This window comes from Jatropha curcas, chromosome 9 (assembly GCF_041381405.1).
Source record: "Jatropha curcas cultivar XTBG-Jc1 chromosome 9, XTBG_Jcur_1.0, whole genome shotgun sequence".
NCBI classification, from domain to species: domain Eukaryota; kingdom Viridiplantae; phylum Streptophyta; class Magnoliopsida; order Malpighiales; family Euphorbiaceae; genus Jatropha; species Jatropha curcas.
This window is the reverse complement of record NC_143159.1, coordinates 3,758,650-3,778,536: the sequence shown is the minus strand read 5'-3', so window position 1 is coordinate 3,778,536 and position 19,887 is coordinate 3,758,650. Positions and strand designations below refer to the sequence as shown.

Below are 19,887 nucleotides of genomic sequence, written 5' to 3'. Positions count from 1 at the left end.
TAAAAGTGCAAGTATTTGTGTGATCAATAACCCAGCCGTATGCGACATGTGTATAAGTTGAAGAGGTGAAATCACAATCTACGTGAATTTATTTTGCTTATTCTTGGTTGTTTAAACATCCAAATCTGCCAAGCAATAATTTCAATGAACTTTGACCTTATTTCTATTATTTGAACACGAGTAAGTTTAGGATTGGCAAATGTCGATTCTTGTCCATTCCAGTTACATGGTGTGGGGACCTGATTGTTCTCAGTGTGCAATGTCCGTGACTGGCTTAATATCTCAGTCAAAAATAAACTCGTAATTTTCTGATTCTAATAATTTGATCAAGTAAAATAGAAAGATGGCATATAATGCAAAAACTGGGAAATAATTACTTCTGATACCATCTCAACATCCGGTTATTAAATCGATCATGTCTGTCACAATTTCACTCTTCATGTCTTCAAAAATTGCATCTCCAATCTCAAACCCCATTTCCCATCTCTGTTTCTCGTAACAGCTCCAATCTTGCGTTGAATCAAGAAATTCTATTTCCAAAAGTTGTGCCAACTTTGATTGTTTTCCCCACAACTTTACTTTCTCTCCAATAAGCTTTCCAATTTGTTCTGATGCTAATAACTGTCTCTGCTTCTCCTTCCTTCCTTGGGTTTCTACTATCTCCCTTACACAGTCAAAAAGAAGTTGCTTTGTTTGTTTCAACTGAATAACTGTCTTAGGTTTCAAGGATTTTGAAGAAATATCAGATTGTGCAAGCTCCTGTGTTTCTGGGACTTGTGGTATATTTGCTTTCTCAGCTTCTGAGTTGATAAGTATTTTCCAAAGAGAGGCTGATAAAATAGTATCTTCTGTAACTTCCTTGGGGAGAAGAGCACGAGTCTTTGAAGAATTATTTTCTTTTACTGCACTGAAGTACCCTGTTTTATCTGGGGAAAAAAAAAAAAGCAAGTAGAATTCAACACCAAAAAGAGAGAAAAAATCAGTCAAACTAAAATGTTTTTGAGTTAATGGTAGATAATGATACTAACTGTAATGGAGTGAAGAAACCTCTTCTAATACAGAGACGGGACTGAATTGCCTACTCTCTACGATGCATTGCCATGGATGCTTTCTATCTGTAACAGCCTGTTAACTTTATTAGTAAAGTGAACAAATCCAAAAATTTCGAATTTTCTATTTAATTATAATCGTAAAATAAGAAACTATAGTTCCGTACCTCTTCTCTTATCAAATTACAGAGCCTTTGGTCGTTTGGTGTGAATAAGATTTGAGTTTTTTGCTGTGATGTTGAGTTTTCTTCTGCATCACTTCCAGAACATGAATTAAACACAGTAGAACTGCTAGCAGAAGAAAATCTGTCAAATTCTGCTGCTTCTTGATTATTATACCGGTCCTTATTTTCTTCAACATTAACATTTCCATTTCTACGACTGGAACCTTTGATTCTGAACCGCCCATTTAATGAAATAACCTGATTATATACAGCTGTAAATACCTTGGAACATTGAGTGATACCCTTTTTGTTACTCGGGTTTAGGCCAAAGCTAACTGACCTCTTCAAGGACTTTCTTGGATTTCCATTGCAGCAAGTGAAGCCACTAGTTGGGTTAAAGCTTTTTCTAAAATAACCTTTTTCTAATAGATAAAGGTCAAAAATAAAAGGTTCTTGCTGTTCTTGAAGGAGTTCTTTAAGTTTAACTGGTTTGGGCTCTCTAGCAGCCATTGAACTAATGAAGAAGAAGAAATGCTAGTTTAGTTCAGTTTTGAGAGAAGATAAATGAATAGATATATATATATATATATATATATAATAAATGGGATAGACAAAGCATACCTGTCAGTTTGGGACAGAAGAGAAAGAATGGGTATTTAAGTAGTATGTTGTTTCTCTAGGCCATATGGTCATAAATGTTATTCAGTTTCAGATTACCTGTACTCACAAAGATTATGTTACTGGTATGTATTTTTCTAATGGAGTTTTATCTTTCTTTTCTTCTATTCTAATTTCCAGAGAGTAGAGTTCGTTTAGTGTACATCACTGATTGTTTTTATTTTAGATTTATGTCTCTGTTTCCTCTCTTTCATGCCCACATGGTCCTAACAGAATTTGTCTTACTTGTGAGGAAAATACAAGCTACCAATTTAATTGCAATACTGCCAAAACAACAGTATGCATACAATATACATCCAGATTGCTCTCTTTTTCAATTTTTTTTTTTTTTGGGAGGATTTTTAATGGAATGGAATTGAATTTAAACTTGTAGTGTTATCTTCTTTGATGTAAATAGGATTTATGCAGTGACTAATGAAATATAGTATTTACTTTTGCTCTTCATTTTATATAATAATGCTTAACAGAGCAAATATGTTTGTGAAGCTCCTAATCCTGAGTGGAAATCACATTCATGATTATCTTTAATTGCTTTGCTTTAAAGCTCAAAAGAATGAATGAAAGAAAGGGTTCCTTTCTTTAATTATTTTTGTCGGACTCTTTTTGGGTTATTTAATCTCATTTTGAGCCTAATCAAACCCCTTAAAGCCCCACAGTCAGGAAAAGAGTGCAGTCGTGTTGGTTGTGGGTCATCTCTTCTAACAACTCTCGTCCTCTGCCCCAAAAGAAGAGTTGCCAAAAAAGGTGCAATTCAGATGGGTCCTATCCTCGCAGCAAAATGTTGTTTTTTTTCCTTTTACTTTCTATATTAACTGAACTAACTACTATTTGAATTTTTAATAACAAAGCTCTTGTATGATTGTATTATGTTGTTAGATCATAAGTTTGTTAAGCTTCATTATTGTACAATAAATGACTTTACCAAATACTAGTTTAATGACATACTTTATTTTAATAAATATTTTCAAGTACTCATCATCATTGTCACGCCATTTTGTGGAGGTTCAGTATCATAATTAAGCACCCATATGTTTTTTTTTTTTTTTCAAGAAAGCTATATTTTAATTAAAAAATAAATTATATAATTACTCTTCTTTTTATTTTTTTTTAATTAATAAAAAAGAAATTCGAATCTGGACAGATTATACATGCACTTAGCTAAAGTTTTATATTTAAAATGGAAGGTCCAATTGAATTTTCATGGTCCTAAATCCGTGGAGTTCATATAAAGTATGATTATTATGTCTAACCAACGGACAAGATAACTACTATCTTTTATGGCATGAAAACTCATATGGACAAACACGTTGACACTTTAATCATGTGGATAAGTCTTTGATACAGCAGCATCATGATACATCATAATCGAGTCCCTTGATAACAAGAATAAAATGAAATCTAGCCGTTAAAATTTCTTACATAGTTGGTCATATATGTATATCTGCATGCTACCTAATGAGATATGCCATCGTCATTGAATTGGCCCATTCTAAATGTTTAGGTCGTGTATTTAACGGTGGTTTGAAAGAATTTTTGAAATCAAATTGTAAATAATAGTTTTTAATTTTTTTAAATTAAATTAACGTAATACAATTTAATTTAGTTTTATAGTACAATTTTCTTTTACCGGTTTCAATAATTTTTTTCTTTTAATTTAAAAAGAATTTCATTATTTTTATTCTTCAAAATAAACGAATTATTTACTTCTGAATTTCAATTCAAATGAAAAGTGTTGATTATATATATTGTAAAAGCTGATGGGATAGGTAATGGGCCTTTGTTATCACTCCCAATCTAATAAACAACTCCAAAACTCTTACCTTATGGCCCATAAGGTAAGAAGATTACTCATAAAAGGTTGATGGGATGGGTCATGGGCCTTCATTATCAGTCAATATCTAATCAAATACTCCAAAACCCATCACTAATCACTAATTAGTGGACAGTAATGGGAGTTACGTAAGCTAATCACTTTTGGAGAATTTTAACTTCGTGAGATGAGTCTGCTCGATGCAACAAAAGAGAGACGGACATGTGCGGCCTCTTAAAAGAAAGAGAGCACACGTGTGCCATAACAGGTAATTGGTACCATCATGAGTTGGAATGTTTTTTCGTTGTCCTTTGAAATTGAAGAGTCTAAAGCCGACAAATTTTAGGAACGAAGATGCACAATCAATTCAACTGGATTACGTGTTCAATTCAAAACCAGTTACTGATGAAACTATTCATTCAAAGTACCAACAAAAATTACTGAAACGAGTGATATAGCACTTTTCAGCTGTATTTACAATAGCTTTTCAAAGAGTTTAGCGTTTTATAAAAGATTAATGGCGTTTTATAACACTATTAAAATAGCTAAACACTGCACTAAAACAGCTAAACCCTGAAGTAACCTTGACTGCCAATTACCAGCAGAAACCTCCTAAAACTGTTTGAGAATCTGATAAAATGCCATTTGTATTCTTCCTTGAGTTGCAGAAATACCACAAGGAAATGTCTGACTGACTGCAATAGCAATATTGTAGAAAATGACGAAATTCAGACTCTGATAATGCTAGAGACAATAAGTTACTTGCAACTTGTCATCAACCTGTAAAATTTTAAATACTTATCTAGGCTGACAATCAAAAAAATCCAGTAAAATACATAGCAACGAATATGCAACACAGGAAACGATAGAGATTCAAATTGCAGGCTTATATAACATTAAAAGAAGCAATCACTAGACTTCAATACCCAAGAGGTTTGGATACTGAAACTGGATCTAGGGCTCTCAATTTCTCCATTTTGGATTTAAATTCACTCTGGAAGGATGTAAATGATCTCTGTCGACCAGCAAAAGCAACATTGAATTGTTTAATCTCTTCTACAAGATCTTTCCTTCTCTGTGCTTCAGTGTTCAAATCTTTCAAAATATTTTCCTTTTGCTCAGTCACAAAAGCAAGCTTTTGAGATGATTCTGAGACTCTTTCAAGCAAGGAATCTCTTTCTTCTTTCAAAAGCTGAAAATCTCTTTCCAAGCTAGCATATTTTTCTCTAGAATCCTCCAAAAGCTGGTTATTCAGATCCAGCTTTTTCTCTAAATCATGGTATTTTTTCTTGATATTGTCAAGTTCATAGCTTGGTTTCTCCATTGAAGAAGCAGTTTCTCCCCCCGTGTTGGAGCCCTTCATCAGATTTAAAAGCTAAATCTTAAAGAGGGAAACAACCTAAATGCTTATGTTTGGAGCTAAAATGTAATTATTTTTGTTCAAGTACTTGCTGCTGAAATGTCTTAAGTTTGCTGATTTAAAAGACAAGACATGCAGAAGTTTTACTTCAAAAGGAAAAAATCATAATTCCACAAACAATTAAAGTGTCATCAAGACTTCAGAGAAAATAGTGCATGGAAATGAAAGGGACAGACACAAACAAAATATAAGCAAAGTATAAGCTTCATATATTTTTTTTTCTGACACAATAAGCAAATTCACCCACTGCATTCAATGCGAATCATGAGAAGTTTCAGCAGAATTGTAGTCCAGAGGTTCATTTATGCTAACAAATGCATGATGATATATTTTGAGCTGTTTAAAGGGTTTCAATGTCAGGATAAGAACTAAGAAAAGATGATTACTTTCTGCTGAATGTCTAGGGATTGGACAAAATCACAAGGAAATTCTTATTCTCTTTCCGGTCTGGAATCCCGTATCATTATTTGATAATTAACTAGTGAGGCTATATGCTCTTAGAGAAAAAAGAAAAGGGGAACTCAGGCTATACAATATGGACAAGAGGACAGGAAAAAAGTTTAAATCACCAAAATCTAGAAAAAGCATATCCAAATATCAGGGTGAAAAATAAAACCATGATCGATAAATGATATCTTGATGATTGTAACCAGGCAGCTACCTTATAGTCGCAGCTACATATTTTGTTCTTCGCTTCTTTATTCTGAATGGCTGATTTCTTCAATTCTGCCAGGGATGATATTGTGCCTTTTAACCTCTCAGAAAGCAGTCTGCATTGCTCTTGGACCAGGGAACCATTTCCTGGGAAAGGTTCATGATCATCCTTGGTCATAAGGAAATAAGATTCCAGATTTGAGAAAAGGCTTATGCCAATTTCATTTGTGGTAGAGAGCAGTTTGGCAGTAGAAGATTCCCCATCAGGTACAACACTCTGTTTCAAACAATAAAACAAAATGCTAACCATACAAAAAAATTATTGGCAAACATAAATTGAAAAGAAGCAAACTCATGCATAAGCTTCACCTGCAAAGTTAACAAAATATCCTCGTAAAGGTCTTTGCAACTGGCCACAGATTTGCACAAATATTGAGGAATCTCTCGGATAACCTCTACTTCTTGTTTCAGTTCTGACATTTCCTCCATCAAATGATTATTCAATAATAATTGTTCTGAGTGCTTCTTCTGTTAAGAAATGCATCCAACACATGAAAGCCATGAATGCATGTAATAGAAGAACAAATCTCAAAGAATTTGAATGGCATGAGCACAAAAACATAGTTTAACTACATACAATTTCTATAGAGAATCTATGATTGGCATGGTTGTAGTGTAAGATGCACATATAGACAAAGTACAAGTTACAAAATTTTGAAATGCAAGCTTGCTACGGATACATGTAAAGTGGCAACTAGAAGCTAATTTATGAAAATTTTGCTAATGTGCATAAGAATTTAAAAGATTGTCAAAATAAGACAAGCAACAGATAATATATGCTGATATGTTGACAACAATTATTTCTTTGTCATATACTCGAGACTTCCAATGTGTCCAGGGACTCCATAAAACACATCCACCAACCGTATAAAAGAATCCTGAAGTCCTGAACCTCTTTCGCCAGTAATGAGGTTGCATATCCAAGAAACAATATATATAAACATCAATGATGCTAGCCAACCATTGTGTAAAGTTCAAAAAATGTGAAGCCAATTTTATACTGACCTCAAGTTCATTCTTCTCCTCAGTGATGAGTTCTAGTTGTCTTCTAAGATTTTCAACTTCCAGTCTGTAATTATCATTAGAAAAGCCCTGGAAATTTTTATCGAGTCCAATTAAAATAAATCCATATATCATTTGTGAGAAGTTTCTTAGCATAAGGCAATACATGAACAGTAGTTACAATCAGTTTATTATTTAATATTTAGAATTGTTTCACAATGAAGCCTGTGCAGGTAAAGAAGCAATGAAAACCACTCATAAACAAGAAAACCAGTAATGAAATAGGCAAATCTTTGAAAAGGGTAGATGAATTGCAAATTATAAAATTAAGCTCTATAAAGAACAAGTAATTCATTTTTTGATCTTACTCATTTCTGCTGGTTCAACAATATAAAAAACTGTTTTTCCAGAAAAAGAAGAATTAAATATAGGATTTAATTTAGGAAATAAACTAAAGTTGAATACAGGAGAAAATGAATACGATATAATTGTTCCAGAAAATTAAAATTGAGTGCAAGAAAATCAGAATAATGAACTCACAGAAGTTGTTTCACTTGATGGAAAGGATTGAACTTTTCTTGCAGGAGTCTTTTGAATAGAATCAAGGTCAGCTATGTAACCTTTGTTCATTTTCAACCACGTGTCTTCGTCAGCTATATTGCTGAGAGTATCTGGAAGAGGACTGTAATCAGCAAGCCTGGAATAATCAGATCTTTTGGCAACAAAGGCATTTGGAGCTGCCTTAAAACAAGGGGTTCTAAAAGCATCTCCTTGGGATCTATTATTGCTGTCATTGAATTCTTCCTTGCTACTATGTCTCCATGACTTCTGTCCCTACCATGGTTATTTAATCAGCACAAAAGAAAATTGTATCAAACAAATTGGTAGAATGTTAGAAAAATGGCACAGAATGCATCTAAATGAAAAAAAAAAAGTTGTTCTTTTTTTTTTCAAACGTTCATTCAGCAAAAGCAATGAGTGCACAAAATTAGCATAAAATGATTTTTGAGCTTGCATTTGTTGACTAAAAGTCCACAGAATCAGTTTGCCCAGGGTCAAGGATTTAATAGTCTAAGCAATTCTTCAGATGATTTCGCAAAATCAAGATTACCCACAGTACATAGAGTCATCATTAAGAAAACTATTACTTCTTATAACGTATGAGATAAAAAAAGACAAAGGAATCCAAAATAGGGCCATGAGTAATTGCAATTTGGCAGCCCTGAAGGTGAACAAGATAAGACCTGACAGAGAAAGGTGAGTAATAGCAACCAATCAGTGTACTAAAAGGAAGGTTTACTTTTGTCAAAATGCTATAGGAGCACAGATCAGATATCTATCCATTTAACAATGTGCAAATAATCTGGATAAGGTAAAGATGGTGGATAGACAGCATCTACAATAAAGAGATTATTTATAAGTTATCAAAGTAATAAAACTTCAGATTTCGCTTCATTTTTATACCTGACCATCATTCTTATCACACTCTGGAATGGTGACAAGACTACTCAGATTGTCGATTTTCATCTGCTGCTCCCTGATGCATTGATCACGCTCTTTGTGTGATTTCCTCTCCTCCTCCAGTTGTGTTTCAAGTTTCTCCCGTTCTAATTCATACTGGACATGAGTGAGTAGAAAAAGGCATGAGATGAAATTAATGCATTGTCATAATTCAGGTACTCGTGATAATTTCCCACAACAGATCAAAGGTAGAATCTACCTTCAGCATTTCATTTCTCAATTTTAAGATCTCCTGCTCCAGTACTTCAGCCCGGGATCCCTAAACAAAAGCCTTGAAATATTGAACATTTTGTTTAAGCCTCTTATCATGTATGATAAACATGTCATTATCATCACCTGTAGTTTTCTGCGTAGTTCTTCTATCTCTAACTTCTGTCGCTTCAGTAAGGCTGCATCTGTCAAAATCTGAGACATATTCAACTTTGGTTTAGCTGTCTTGTGACTGTTATTGAATAAATACAAATTGCTTTGGAGAAAGAAGCTGTTAAGTGGAAACATTTTGATCAGTCATAATGTTATGCAGTAGAAACTAAAATGTAAATGGACAAATAAGCTGTCAATATGATAGTTCCAAGTGCCAGAAAAACAAATAAGACACAAATTTAAATCTTGCAAGCCACAACCCTGACATCACAGGAACTTTTTGAATGGAAGGTGCTAATCTTTCCTTGATATACACCAAGCACTCAGGTCATTGTGCTGGCTAGCTTATCTCTTTTGGACCAGCCAACACGAGCACCCAACACCTTAATTATTTTTCTTAAACCAGTACCCTGAAGTTTCATCATTTAATCACTTTGGAACTTAATAAATCTACATTACAATACAATTAATGAGTTAAACTGGTTAACATTTCATACAAGCAACAGACAGACCTCATTCACTTGGGCACAATTGGTGATTCGCTTGGCTCGGCTAGCAAATTGGAGAGTTCCCTTTGTTTCCTCAATGTGAACCTAGAAGTACCAAGAAAAAAAAAACAAACAAAGAATGAAAATTCACCAAAGGGTTAAACTTGACAGTTTTATAGTTGGTGGGGGAAAAATAATCTAATATAAGATAAAATAAAATATATAACAACTGGTAGGTACCTCTTCTGGTGCTATAGTACATATGATTGAAGTTTTGGCATTACCACCAAGAGCAGGTTGAAGTATACGGGTTAACTTGCTATCACGATAAGGAATATGCCCCCTGCATAAAGTTAGACAGTTCTATGAATATGCCTCGGAATTAAAGACATGATTCTGGTACCAAATTAAAGATCAACAGCACGAGAAACAATTACCTCTGCTTTGCACCATCACTCAGTTTGTTTATCACATTACCAAGAGCCATCAAACTCTTGTTGATGTGCTTCCCTTCTTTCAAACGTACTCCATCAGCTCCAGTTTTAGCAATCCTTTCTGATCCAGCTAAATCTACCAAGTTCTACTTTCCGAATGGAGGAAGTGAGCATAGAAATTTTGAAGAATCAAATACTGAACTCTATTACCATCTAAATAGAAAGAAAAAATACATGTTTAATAAAAATCTTCAGAAAAGAAATGTGAGAGAATACACACCAAAACAGAGACTCGGATGGTATCACTGCACGAATAATCTGTAGATGAGACAGTATCCTTTGCTTTGCTTTCAATAACCTGGAATAAAAGATGAACAGTATAAAAAGTAAGCAATTTTATTTTATCCGAGGAATGGTGTATAATTAGAGCTCGATTTCAATAATAGATCAAAGGCGATACCATTCTGAATATTGTGTGAGACCTGCTACTACGAACATTCATGTTTGTCTCCCCAAAGTGCCTATTAACTGAGAAAGTTTTGAAGAGCATATAAGCATATGTATTTCATGTTTTAAAGGAATATAGAAGAAACTTGAGGCTATATGCATTTAAACCTTCTCCTGCTGCAATGAGATTGAGCACTTGTTCAGCATTACTCACGATTTCCTCCCTAAGGCCTGCCACAAATATACCACGCTGAAAAGTAAAAAAGTTAAGTAAATTGCACATTCCAATGCAATTAATGAAAAGAGTCCAAAGTTCTAGTTAGTTATTCAACCTCCAAACTCTCATGTATTTGTAGTTTCTGGTTTTCCACAGCAAAAAGATCATTAATTTCTTCATTATAAATCTCCATATAAGATACCCGTATAAGAAACTCCCTGTCAGAAATCTGCTTCAAAAATAGTAAAGTCAAAAGTACAATTTTTGTAAGCACATAAAAGACACTTTAACAGCAGGTATAGCTATGTTACCATCTGTATTTTGTTGAATACATCTTTAACTGCTCGATGAATAATTCCTGGATTAGCTTCAGAACCATTCATGGTGAAAGTCTTGCCACTACTTGTCTGTCCATAAGCAAATGCAGTGCCTGGAAAGATTTCAAAAAAATCAACGCCATATTCTAATAAATCTATCAAGTCCTGATCAGTTACCGAATGCACAGATCAGATCCAGAGTCATTCAACAATTATACAAAGTTATTCCACCAAGAACAAAGCCATAGCAACACAAAAATCATCCACCCAAACGAAATTTAACCCAAATGGGAACTTTAAGTATAAAAAAAGGCAATACCATTAAAGCCCCCCACAGCAGCATGGATGATATCCTTGGTAAGAAGCTCATAAACTCTAGCATTTGTGCAACTTTCGTCGAACACATGATCTGTCATTGTCAACAAACAAAACAACCGTCATACTCAGAAAACCAAGAAAAAAAAAAAAAAAAACAAAACAAAGAGAGAGAGATGAATAAACAGGTACAGAAAAAAAAAAAAAGCACTATCCAGATCCATGCGAAGGTTATATTAGAGGAAATGGATGGTAATATTCATTATCACATACCAAAAGAATGGGAGACGCCGGAGATAGGAGTACCGTCGGACTTGCGAAGAGAGATGTGATTATCTTCGATCCTCCAGTGATTTCCATTGGAGGTCTCTTGAGACACAGCTACTGGTGGTCTCACTCTAACCGCTACACAAATCTTCTCCATTTTCCCTCTGTCTGTCTTTGGCGATTTTGAGTTCGAAATTTGCTTGATTTTGAATCTGACTCACGCTCAGGGGCGGGATAATAACGTTTGATTTTTTGAAAGCCTAATTCCTGATTTTAAAACCTTGCGTATTTACGGAAAGTCCCTCAAATTAAAGCCCAAGACAAAGGGGAAACATATTCTGTGACCCAATGTGAATTTCGGCTGATATTGGGCCGTTATCGACTTCTACCGTCTGACTCTAACACGTGGCATCAACTCAATCCACCAGGTCTGACGCATCATCCGTAGAGGATAAATGACGATGGCATGGAATTATACTAGTGACTGGCAGACAACATATCGATGACGTGGCACGATCATGCTACCACAATGACTTGCCATGTCCCTTGATGACGTTGCAGAAGCTAACGCGTCAAAGGTTGATGACGTGTCACGTGTTGGCCATCGTGGCACAAGATGACATATCAAGTGAGCTGACATGTTCAGTGTTGATGACATGACGCCCGATGACATGCAAAAACCTTGTTGACATATGCAGCAAAACCTGACGTGTCCAAGATTTTACTAACAACATAGCAGATGATGTGGCTCAATTTGCTAATGTGTACTGAAAAGGTGACGTGTGCAGGCATGACATGTCATGACCGGTGGTGTGTGCTATGACGTGTGAAGAAACAAATTATGTGGCATATCATGAGCCATCAGCTGGATGCCGTATAATATGACTTGTAAGTAGTGCAGCTGGTGTATCATCATGTTGATGCATGTCACAACTTAACGATCTTGGTTTGACTTGACATGCGAAATATGTTGAGTTGTGGAGATAACGTGGCATAAAAGATGTGTCCGAACTCTGCTAACATGTCAATCGGTCTAACATTATTAACCACGTAGCAGAAGATGTGGCTCCCATGCAGAAGTGTTAGGTTCTTACGATTATTTGGCTGCCGACAGAAAGGTGGTATGACATGGCACATTGGTGATGTGTTGCAATTGGAAGACGTGTTGGCAACATCCTCAGTTTCATCGATAACGTGGACATAAGCGATGATGTGTATAGCTATCAATGAGATGGCAACGGGATATATATGCTGACATGGCATGAAAGATGACGTGGCATTAAGTTGATGACATTGTATAGCTGACATGTGACGTGTGTTGATTTTTGGCTGCAGACTGGAAAATGACGTCATTAGATGATGTCATTAAAGAATCTTTTTGGGATTTGAGCCCAATAAAGGCCCTGGGATATCTTCGGCCCAACTGGTTTTGGGTTTTTATTGGCCTCGCGTCTGCTGTACTGTCGGACTGGTTTACCTTTTCTTAATTGTCAGTCTTAGTCTCCATATTTGATTACTCAGCTAGGCTCCTCGTATCATGGGCAAAAAAAAATTTGGGCTAAAAGTCATATCCGTTTTTCTTTGGGCTTCTTTTTTGTGGGTTCTAGTGTTTGGTTTTTATAGTTTAATAATTAAAATAAATAATATTATAAAAATAATATTTATTTTTTTATTCAATATCGTGTTAAATATAATTTATTTTTTTAAGAAAATACACTAAATTTAAAAATTTGACAAATTAAATATACGTAGCAAAAAAATAAAAATACACATGTTAGGTAATTTATGTGTTACATATCCAAACTTGGATCAAATTATAAAATTGAAACCTTCCTATTCTATTTAATACTTGCGAGTCTGATCTGTCACCACTACATGCAAATAATGAACAAGAATTGCAAACGAACTCTTTATATACATTTTTTTTACAAAAAAAGAAATTAAAAATTTTATTGCGATATTATTAAAACGGATATGATTCAGCATTCGTGTATTTTCCTTAAACTTACTTTGCAAATTAATAAAATATAACAGTAAACGATCCCCACCTAATCTTTTTTATGGTTGAACGTACGAACGAACATAATGCTGCAAGCTTAATAGTCAAAAAGGAATTATTTAGTTAAGAACTTGATCAGATCATTACTAATGATCCCTCTCTCTCTTTCTCTGCCTATGTACTGCTCTTGGAAACATGCAAACAAGAACTTGTAAATGAAGAAAGAGACACGACTAATCTATAAAGCATTGGAAGTCAAGAAACGAGTACATGACCTACCATTCATTTACACACAAGCAATTACATAGATGCCTAATGTTAGTCACAACCCAAAGTGGGCACAAAATCAATTTCATTATTCTTTCTTTTTTTTTTTTTTTTTTTTTTCGGCTTTCTTTGTTGGGTTGGTTTGACAGTCAACTCAAATTATTTGATCCTTTTATCTTTCTTTTTGTTTGTATTTTTTCTTCTTCTCTCAAGTAAGTAATATACTTTTAGCGATTTGATGGGGGCTACAGATCCGAATCCATTCCTTGAACCTGGAAGAGAAGGGTCCCATCTCTTTGTGAGATTCTGCTGTCCGTCCATCGATTTTATTTCCTGTGCATGCATATAATTATAATTAATCAAAAAATGTAATATGATTCAAATAATTAAAGATATGGGAGGATATCATATTTTAATCTACAATTAATTATTAAATTTAGTTGTTTATTTGACAAATAGTTGACTGATCAACGGAATATTCGATAGAAGTTCCAATTATTTGTATGTATTTAGATTCTTCTATAACTATTGAGATAAGGGAAGAAATTAAATTCTGTAATTTACATTCTCAAATTCACTGAGCTAAAAACAATTCTGTGTTTGAATTTAAATTCAGATATTTATTATATCCAAAAATCTTCCTAAATAGAGTTAAATATCCAAATTAAATAATAATATAATAGAATCAAAATAGTCCATAAACTGCAACTGCAAGCAAGACTGCTTTATGTCTCATACTTCTTTTAGAATCGCAATTGCTAGAAAATAGGGCAACCCACCTTCCTCACTAATGGCGTCGGCGTTGCAAATAAGAATATTGAATGTGTGTTTTTCATCATACGTGTCAATTTAGAAAAAAAGCGATGCCGAATTAAAGTATAAAGCAACCACGTGATTAAAAAACCCATAAGCATAACTTTTTTTGGTACATCAATCTTTTTAATTTAGACAAATTAATTTTTCTTTTTTTCTCTTGGATATAATTAGTTTGTGGCCTGCATGGTGTCACCTGTAACATGATCATTGATCACTACAAATCAAGAATTCTCAGTATATGCTGGTCATATATTCAAGAATCTGGGAACCTCTGTTTTACAAACATGTGGGACTGTTTGTATTGTTCAAACGGAGGCAAGCCAATGCAGTTCGTTGCTGAATAAACCTTCTAAAGATTTGTATGGAGAAAATATATAATTTTCTCCACGTATTTTAACTTTTTATCTTTCTCTTTTTAAATCGAGGGTTCAAGAAAATTTCTTGGAATAAATGTGAACAAGAAAGAAAAAAGGAACTGCCCAAAACGAAGCAGCCTTTTTAACTAGAACACGTTTTCTCTCAGCTTTTTTCACATTTATGACTTTTCTTAATTACTATAATGTAAAAGGTTAGAATCATCTTTTATACTTGCAAGTTGCAATCTCATAACAAAAGAAAAGAAATTTGATTGAAAAGAAACTTCATTACCGTATACAATTTTTTATTTTTCCCTTTAAAGTTTCATTGATACGCATTTGTTCATTTCATAGAAGGGTTAATTAGTCATCGAAGGGAAAGCAAAACGGAAAGTACTCGGAGATATGGATAGCTGGAATTTATGTTATCGACATACAATTTAAAGACAAATTCCCATGAAATTAATAACGTTAATGTTATCATGAGGAATTCTCAAATTCATCATCTCCAATTCTCTCTCTCTCTCTCTCTCTTTTTTGAATAAGTGACATTTTTTATTCCAAAAAAAGTTAGCTATCTTGTATATAAAATTATATTTGGATGAATTTTATCAATATTTACTTGTTTAGATGATGAAATCAAAATTTAGTTACCTTGCCAATAAAAATATAATCCAAATGAATATGTGATGAGTCAAGGATTATGGATATGTGTATATATTATGAATTGCATTCACAGGAATATATATTATCATAATTGAGTTTTATAAATTACAAGTCTTGTTTTCTTTACTTTGAAATAATTATATATATAAAATAAAATTATTTATCACTTATAATTACCTTGATCGAGTCATTCGATTGATGACATTTTTGGTTTGATCTTTAACCACAATTACTTAATTTAATTGTTTTCTTTTTAACTTTGCTTCTAAAAGAAATTTAAGGATTGATGTGTTTGAAAAACAAAATTAAACATCAAATTAATTAAAGAGTATAATAAACTGAAATTCCAAAAAATATTACTAAAGTATTTTTATTTTGATTTTTGTAGGCAATATTAGACTGTTTTAAGGAGTATAGAGAGGAATCAAACATGTCCTTTTTGAAAAGGAGAATCGGTAATATAATAATAGTCCTGTCACAACAACTTTTCCTGGGCTGAATCTTTTAGGTGAACGTTGTTGATTTCTGGGTCCAAACAAGTCAAATTAATCCACCTACACCTTCCTTTTTCAGTTTAATTTTACCTTCCTCTCTTTGTTTTATTGGTTTTGTAATAGTTGAATTTGAGGCTAATCCAAAACAGAAAGCTATAGAAGAGAGAAAGTACAAAACAGTCCATTCACTAATCCTCTCAAAACACAAAAGAAATATATATATATATATATATATATATATATATATATTATTTACATATATATTTTGCCCGAGTTTTCATGAAGCTGCTGTTGAGCTTACAACTGTTAGCTCTAGAGCTCTCATGTACATATATGTTGGTGGACCTATACCTCATAACTGATCAAGCATGTTAAAGGGAAAAAGAAGAGAGAGGGAGAGAGAGAAAAGAGAAACGTCCAGCTGCTAAAAAAGAAGTCCTAGACAAGACCCATAACCGGACATGCATCTAACCTAATCTTTACGTGCTATAGCAACGTGGTTTCGTCCAAAAAGAGCTTTAAAAAAGAGAGAGAAAATTTTCACGAGCAGCCAACCTAACACGCCTGTCCATTTGTCGAGATAGAGAGAGAGAGCGCTAGCTCTAATATTTGTCTGTTAATTAGAGCTTCTTGGCCTATCTTATTATTTACGTTAAATAAATTAGGGTTGATGATAACTATTGAAGCCGTTGCATGGTTTGCATGGCAACTAAAGTATGGCATAGATCCGAAAGTCTGGCCTGGAGAGCTAAATATTCAGTTGTTAACTGGTTATTTTCTCTCCATAATACGTGGCAATGGTCTAAAACTGAACCCAACCGCTTCTTCAGTTCCTGGTTCTGTATTCCTAACCGGTTCACTTGTACAGTAAGGTTCTCTACATGCCTCTTCTTTCTCCAGCGGGACCGTCGGGCTGACTCCCGGTTCGAAATCATGCGCCTACGCTTTCTCTCATCCACAGAGTAAACCACCCGGTTCGACTCTTCCGAACCAGAGTTTGGGCTACTAGTACTAGAGGGTGGGCTACTAGTACTAGAGGGTGATTCGAGTAGAGACAAGAGTTCCTCAATTTCACTGGCTGTGAACCCGGTTTCAAGAACCGGATAGTCGAACTGAACCGAATCTTGGGCTAAGAACATGGTGACTAGAATTAGAACCAATGATGAACCGGTTTCCTTTTTTTTTTTTTTTTTTTTTTTGGCAAAGAGAACCGGAGAGAGGAGAAATGGGGAAAAGGGAAGAATGAAGTGCTGCGAAATGGTATTTATAGAGAGAAGTGAAACACATGGGGTCCACGTAAACAAAAGATTGAGGAAGAGCATGGGGTCCAGAAAAATAGAAAAATTTTTGCTTTTTGTGTCCGGTGGCATGATGGTGGAGAGTCTTTATTTATTTATTTATTTGTTAGATGATGGTGTGTGTGAGAGTAAGATCAGGTTATCTTAATCACGAAGAATCAAACAAAAACAGATAAATTACAAATTACTGAAAAAAAAAAAAAAAAAAAGGTGTTACAGTACTAACTTTATAGCAGAAGTCATATGGCATAGGAAGGCCGTTGCCATGGACTAATAACCTCAGGTTACGTGGTTTGTCGGTTGTAGTTTTGTCCCAAAAAGTATTGTATAAATGTTGAAAATGTTTCAGCACTATTATTATTATTATTATTATTATTATTAGTACCTTAGTTATTTTGAACGATGGGACTATTTGTTAATGAAAAGTAAATCTAAAAAAATTATTTTAGTCATTTAAAAAAAAAAAGAAAAATGAATTTAGCAATTACTTATATTTTGGGGATTGAATAATAATAATTTATTCAATTAATACTGGAGTTATTTCACAAAAGAGAGAATTAATAATATAAAAATAATAAGCTATAAATATTGGAAGAAAGCAGAACATGAACTTTACATGGAGATATGTAGTTTATGGGATTTGGATTTTCTGGAACTCAAATTACAGAAAAGAGTATAATTTGCATCATATGATTATGATTTGTGATTAAAGAAAAAGACGCAACTAAGAAATAAAGGTTTCACATTCATGACCTAATGATAAGGAAGGATGAAAGAGTACATATATACAAACAGCAAAACAACAAGAAAGCAAACGCGTATGTAACACCACCTACTTTTTCAAAAGGAAAGTTAATTACATGCATACATGGCTCCATTATTTTATTTTTCTAAAAAAAAAAAAAAAAAAATACACACTACATGCAAAAGCTAACCATTTAGCCAGGAGTTTCTGTTTCTTGTAATACAGATAAATTAAAATATTCAATTTTCATACACGTACCTTCGGCATTAAATCGAGTTCATTTACTATGGATTTTGCTCCCTATTTTTTATTTATTCTTTATATATATATATATATATATATATATATATATATATATATATATATATATATATATATATTCTTTTAGGAAGTATGTTATTGACTGTCAAATTCTCTTGAATTTTCTGTTACTAATATATTTTTTATATATTTCAAATTATTGCTATTCTAGCACATCAAAATTTAAAATTTGTTCATGTTATGTTACAATATAATTCTCTTTTTTACTCTCATTTAATGTTTCTCTCCCCCAATTACGGAATTCTAATTCCATCCACAGTTTACGATTTCTAGTTACAGACTCCTATCATGGCATGCACATTCTTTTCGTCGGGTTATATATATAAATGTATATAAACTTATTATTAGATTTATTATTATTAAATTTTGTATGTTGAGGAATATTCGGAGTTAGTTTATTGGAACAGCATTCTTGGTAGTTTTGTAGTTGGCAGTTAGTGTTGGTTGTCGAATGTTAATTTAGGAAAATTTTGAAAAGCAAGGATAGTGGAGACTAACATGCACACGTTCTGGTGTTGTAACTTTAAGGCAGGAGTTGAAAAAGCGAATCTAAGCATCTCTGTTGCTCCTGTTATTATGGTTCAGTTCCCAAGTAGCCTTCATGTGCTGTTGGTGAAATATTTAAATGAATCCACCAGATCCCTCCTTTTCAATCCATTTTTCCGTTGCCTACCATATGCTAGGCAACCGATTACTAGTTGTTTTGTTCTCAGACACAAAATGTAGCATTAGGTCAATTTTATAGTGTTTACTGTCGTTTAGTATAAACTGTGAATTGCTTGAACAAATAGCTAGAGGTGGCAATTTCAGACGACTACGATCATCACATCCTTAATAGTCTTCATTAGCATATGTTAATTGATCTTGGGATTGAGCCTACAGGGACTATTTCTTAACTTCATTTTTATAGTAGAAATACATTGCTCTCTACGATAAAAATCGATCAAATGAAGAATTAATGGTTCGGGCTTCCAGTGCTCATTGTATCAATTACATTGGTTAGTCCCTAGTAATAGTATAATCCTTTGGCCAGAGAAAAATCTAGGTTTTCATTTTCATTTTATTTTTTGGCTTAGTTTTTCCATCTTTGTGGTATAACTACACCCAGAGTAAATCATAATTGACACAAAAATGTATCATGGAAAATATAATCGACATGAAAAAGTATCATGGAAAATACAATCGAAAAGCTTTATCAAAAGTGAAAAAAAAAAAATCAATTAGGAGAATTAGAGTTCGAAATCTGTACAATTGATTATTTTCACTCCTGAAATTACAAAAATTTAAATAAATTTAAAAAAGAAAAAAAAAAAAAAAAGAAGAGGAAAATCCAGCACCAGCAGCATCAGCATTAGAAACCAAATATAATGAAATGGGCATGGTCTTCTATCTAACATTGATCTCAAATTCAAGTGATAGACAACCCCAGTATCGTAAGAAGAAAGCTGAAGATTGCCCATGTAATTTCCCTTTCCCTTTCCCTTTTTTAATTGAGCTGGGTTTTCAAAAGGGGAAGCAAAGCCGTTCGGGAGAAAGTTGCAAAAAAAAAAAAAAAAAAAGGGCGCCAAAGTTTAAAGCGAGCAGGGGCCACATATCATCAGCCAATAGGAAGAGAAACCTTAAAAGCTACGAAGCAGAATGAATATGAAAAAAATCGGAAAGAAAGGAAAAGTATCAATGCTAGAGGGTGATCTAAACACTGTGGTTGCCCCCAATTTC

The 19,887-nt window shown here is 33.6% G+C and overlaps 3 protein-coding genes across 7 annotated transcripts; all 3 read right to left on the bottom strand.

Annotated features, from left to right (window-relative positions):
• Positions 1–136: 136 nt before the first annotated feature.
• LOC105630811 (uncharacterized) lies at positions 137–2,005 on the bottom strand. Of its 2 annotated transcripts, XM_020677973.3 has the most exons (4): positions 1,835–2,005; positions 1,217–1,727; positions 1,029–1,125; positions 137–926 (listed from the first exon to the last, which is right to left on the bottom strand). In XM_020677973.3, exons 2-4 carry the CDS (start codon positions 1,721–1,723, stop codon positions 391–393), a joined length of 1,140 nt encoding a protein of 379 aa, XP_020533632.1. In that variant the 5' UTR covers positions 1,724–1,727; positions 1,835–2,005; the 3' UTR covers positions 137–390. The 2 variants fall into 2 exon arrangements, with proteins under 2 accessions (XP_020533632.1, XP_012068174.1); XM_012212784.4 differs by lacking the exon at positions 1,835–2,005 and having other exon boundaries at positions 1,217–1,805.
• A 2,133-nt stretch (positions 2,006–4,138) lies between these two features.
• ZCF125 (P-loop containing nucleoside triphosphate hydrolases superfamily protein) lies at positions 4,139–11,512 on the bottom strand. 4 transcript variants are annotated; one of them, XM_012212787.4, is made up of 18 exons: positions 11,213–11,512; positions 10,944–11,033; positions 10,619–10,737; positions 10,423–10,536; positions 10,259–10,340; positions 10,104–10,171; positions 9,924–10,001; positions 9,647–9,789; positions 9,450–9,552; positions 9,234–9,314; positions 8,695–8,763; positions 8,558–8,617; positions 8,302–8,454; positions 7,378–7,671; positions 6,841–6,927; positions 6,145–6,303; positions 5,783–6,052; positions 4,139–4,396 (listed from the first exon to the last, which is right to left on the bottom strand). In XM_012212787.4, exons 1-18 carry the CDS (start codon positions 11,361–11,363, stop codon positions 4,268–4,270), a joined length of 2,250 nt encoding a protein of 749 aa, XP_012068177.1. In that variant the 5' UTR covers positions 11,364–11,512; the 3' UTR covers positions 4,139–4,267. The 4 variants fall into 4 exon arrangements, with proteins under 4 accessions (XP_012068177.1, XP_020533726.1, XP_012068175.1 ...); XM_020678067.3 differs by having other exon boundaries at positions 4,139–5,058; positions 7,378–7,665; XM_012212785.4 differs by having other exon boundaries at positions 4,139–5,058; positions 11,213–11,511.
• A 4,491-nt stretch (positions 11,513–16,003) lies between these two features.
• Positions 16,004–17,113, bottom strand: BZIP4 (basic leucine-zipper 4). Its single transcript, XM_012212789.4, has one exon. It carries the CDS (start codon positions 16,941–16,943, stop codon positions 16,482–16,484), a length of 462 nt encoding a protein of 153 aa, XP_012068179.1. The 5' UTR covers positions 16,944–17,113; the 3' UTR covers positions 16,004–16,481.
• Positions 17,114–19,887: the final 2,774 nt, after the last annotated feature.

Excerpts from the sequence above, each read along its gene's own strand:
- BZIP4 (XM_012212789.4), bottom strand. The coding sequence starts at position 16,943 with ATGTTCTTAGCCCAAGATTCGGTTCAGTTCGACTATCCGGTTCTTGAA.
- LOC105630811 (XM_020677973.3), bottom strand. The coding sequence starts at position 1,723 with ATGGCTGCTAGAGAGCCCAAACCAGTTAAACTTAAAGAACTCCTTCAA. Across the intron at positions 1,126-1,216 it reads GTAATTTGATAAGAGAAGAG|GCTGTTACAGATAGAAAGCA; the intron begins GTACGGAACTAT and ends TAAAGTTAACAG. Across the intron at positions 927-1,028 it reads GGTTTCTTCACTCCATTACA|ATAAAACAGGGTACTTCAGT; the intron begins GTTAGTATCATT and ends TTTTTTCCCCAG.
- ZCF125 (XM_012212785.4), bottom strand. The coding sequence starts at position 11,363 with ATGGAGAAGATTTGTGTAGCGGTTAGAGTGAGACCACCAGTAGCTGTG. Across the intron at positions 10,738-10,943 it reads TGCTGTGGGGGGCTTTAATG|GCACTGCATTTGCTTATGGA; the intron begins GTATTGCCTTTT and ends AAATCTTTCCAG. Across the intron at positions 8,455-8,557 it reads TGAGAAATGAAATGCTGAAG|TATGAATTAGAACGGGAGAA; the intron begins GTAGATTCTACC and ends ACTCATGTCCAG.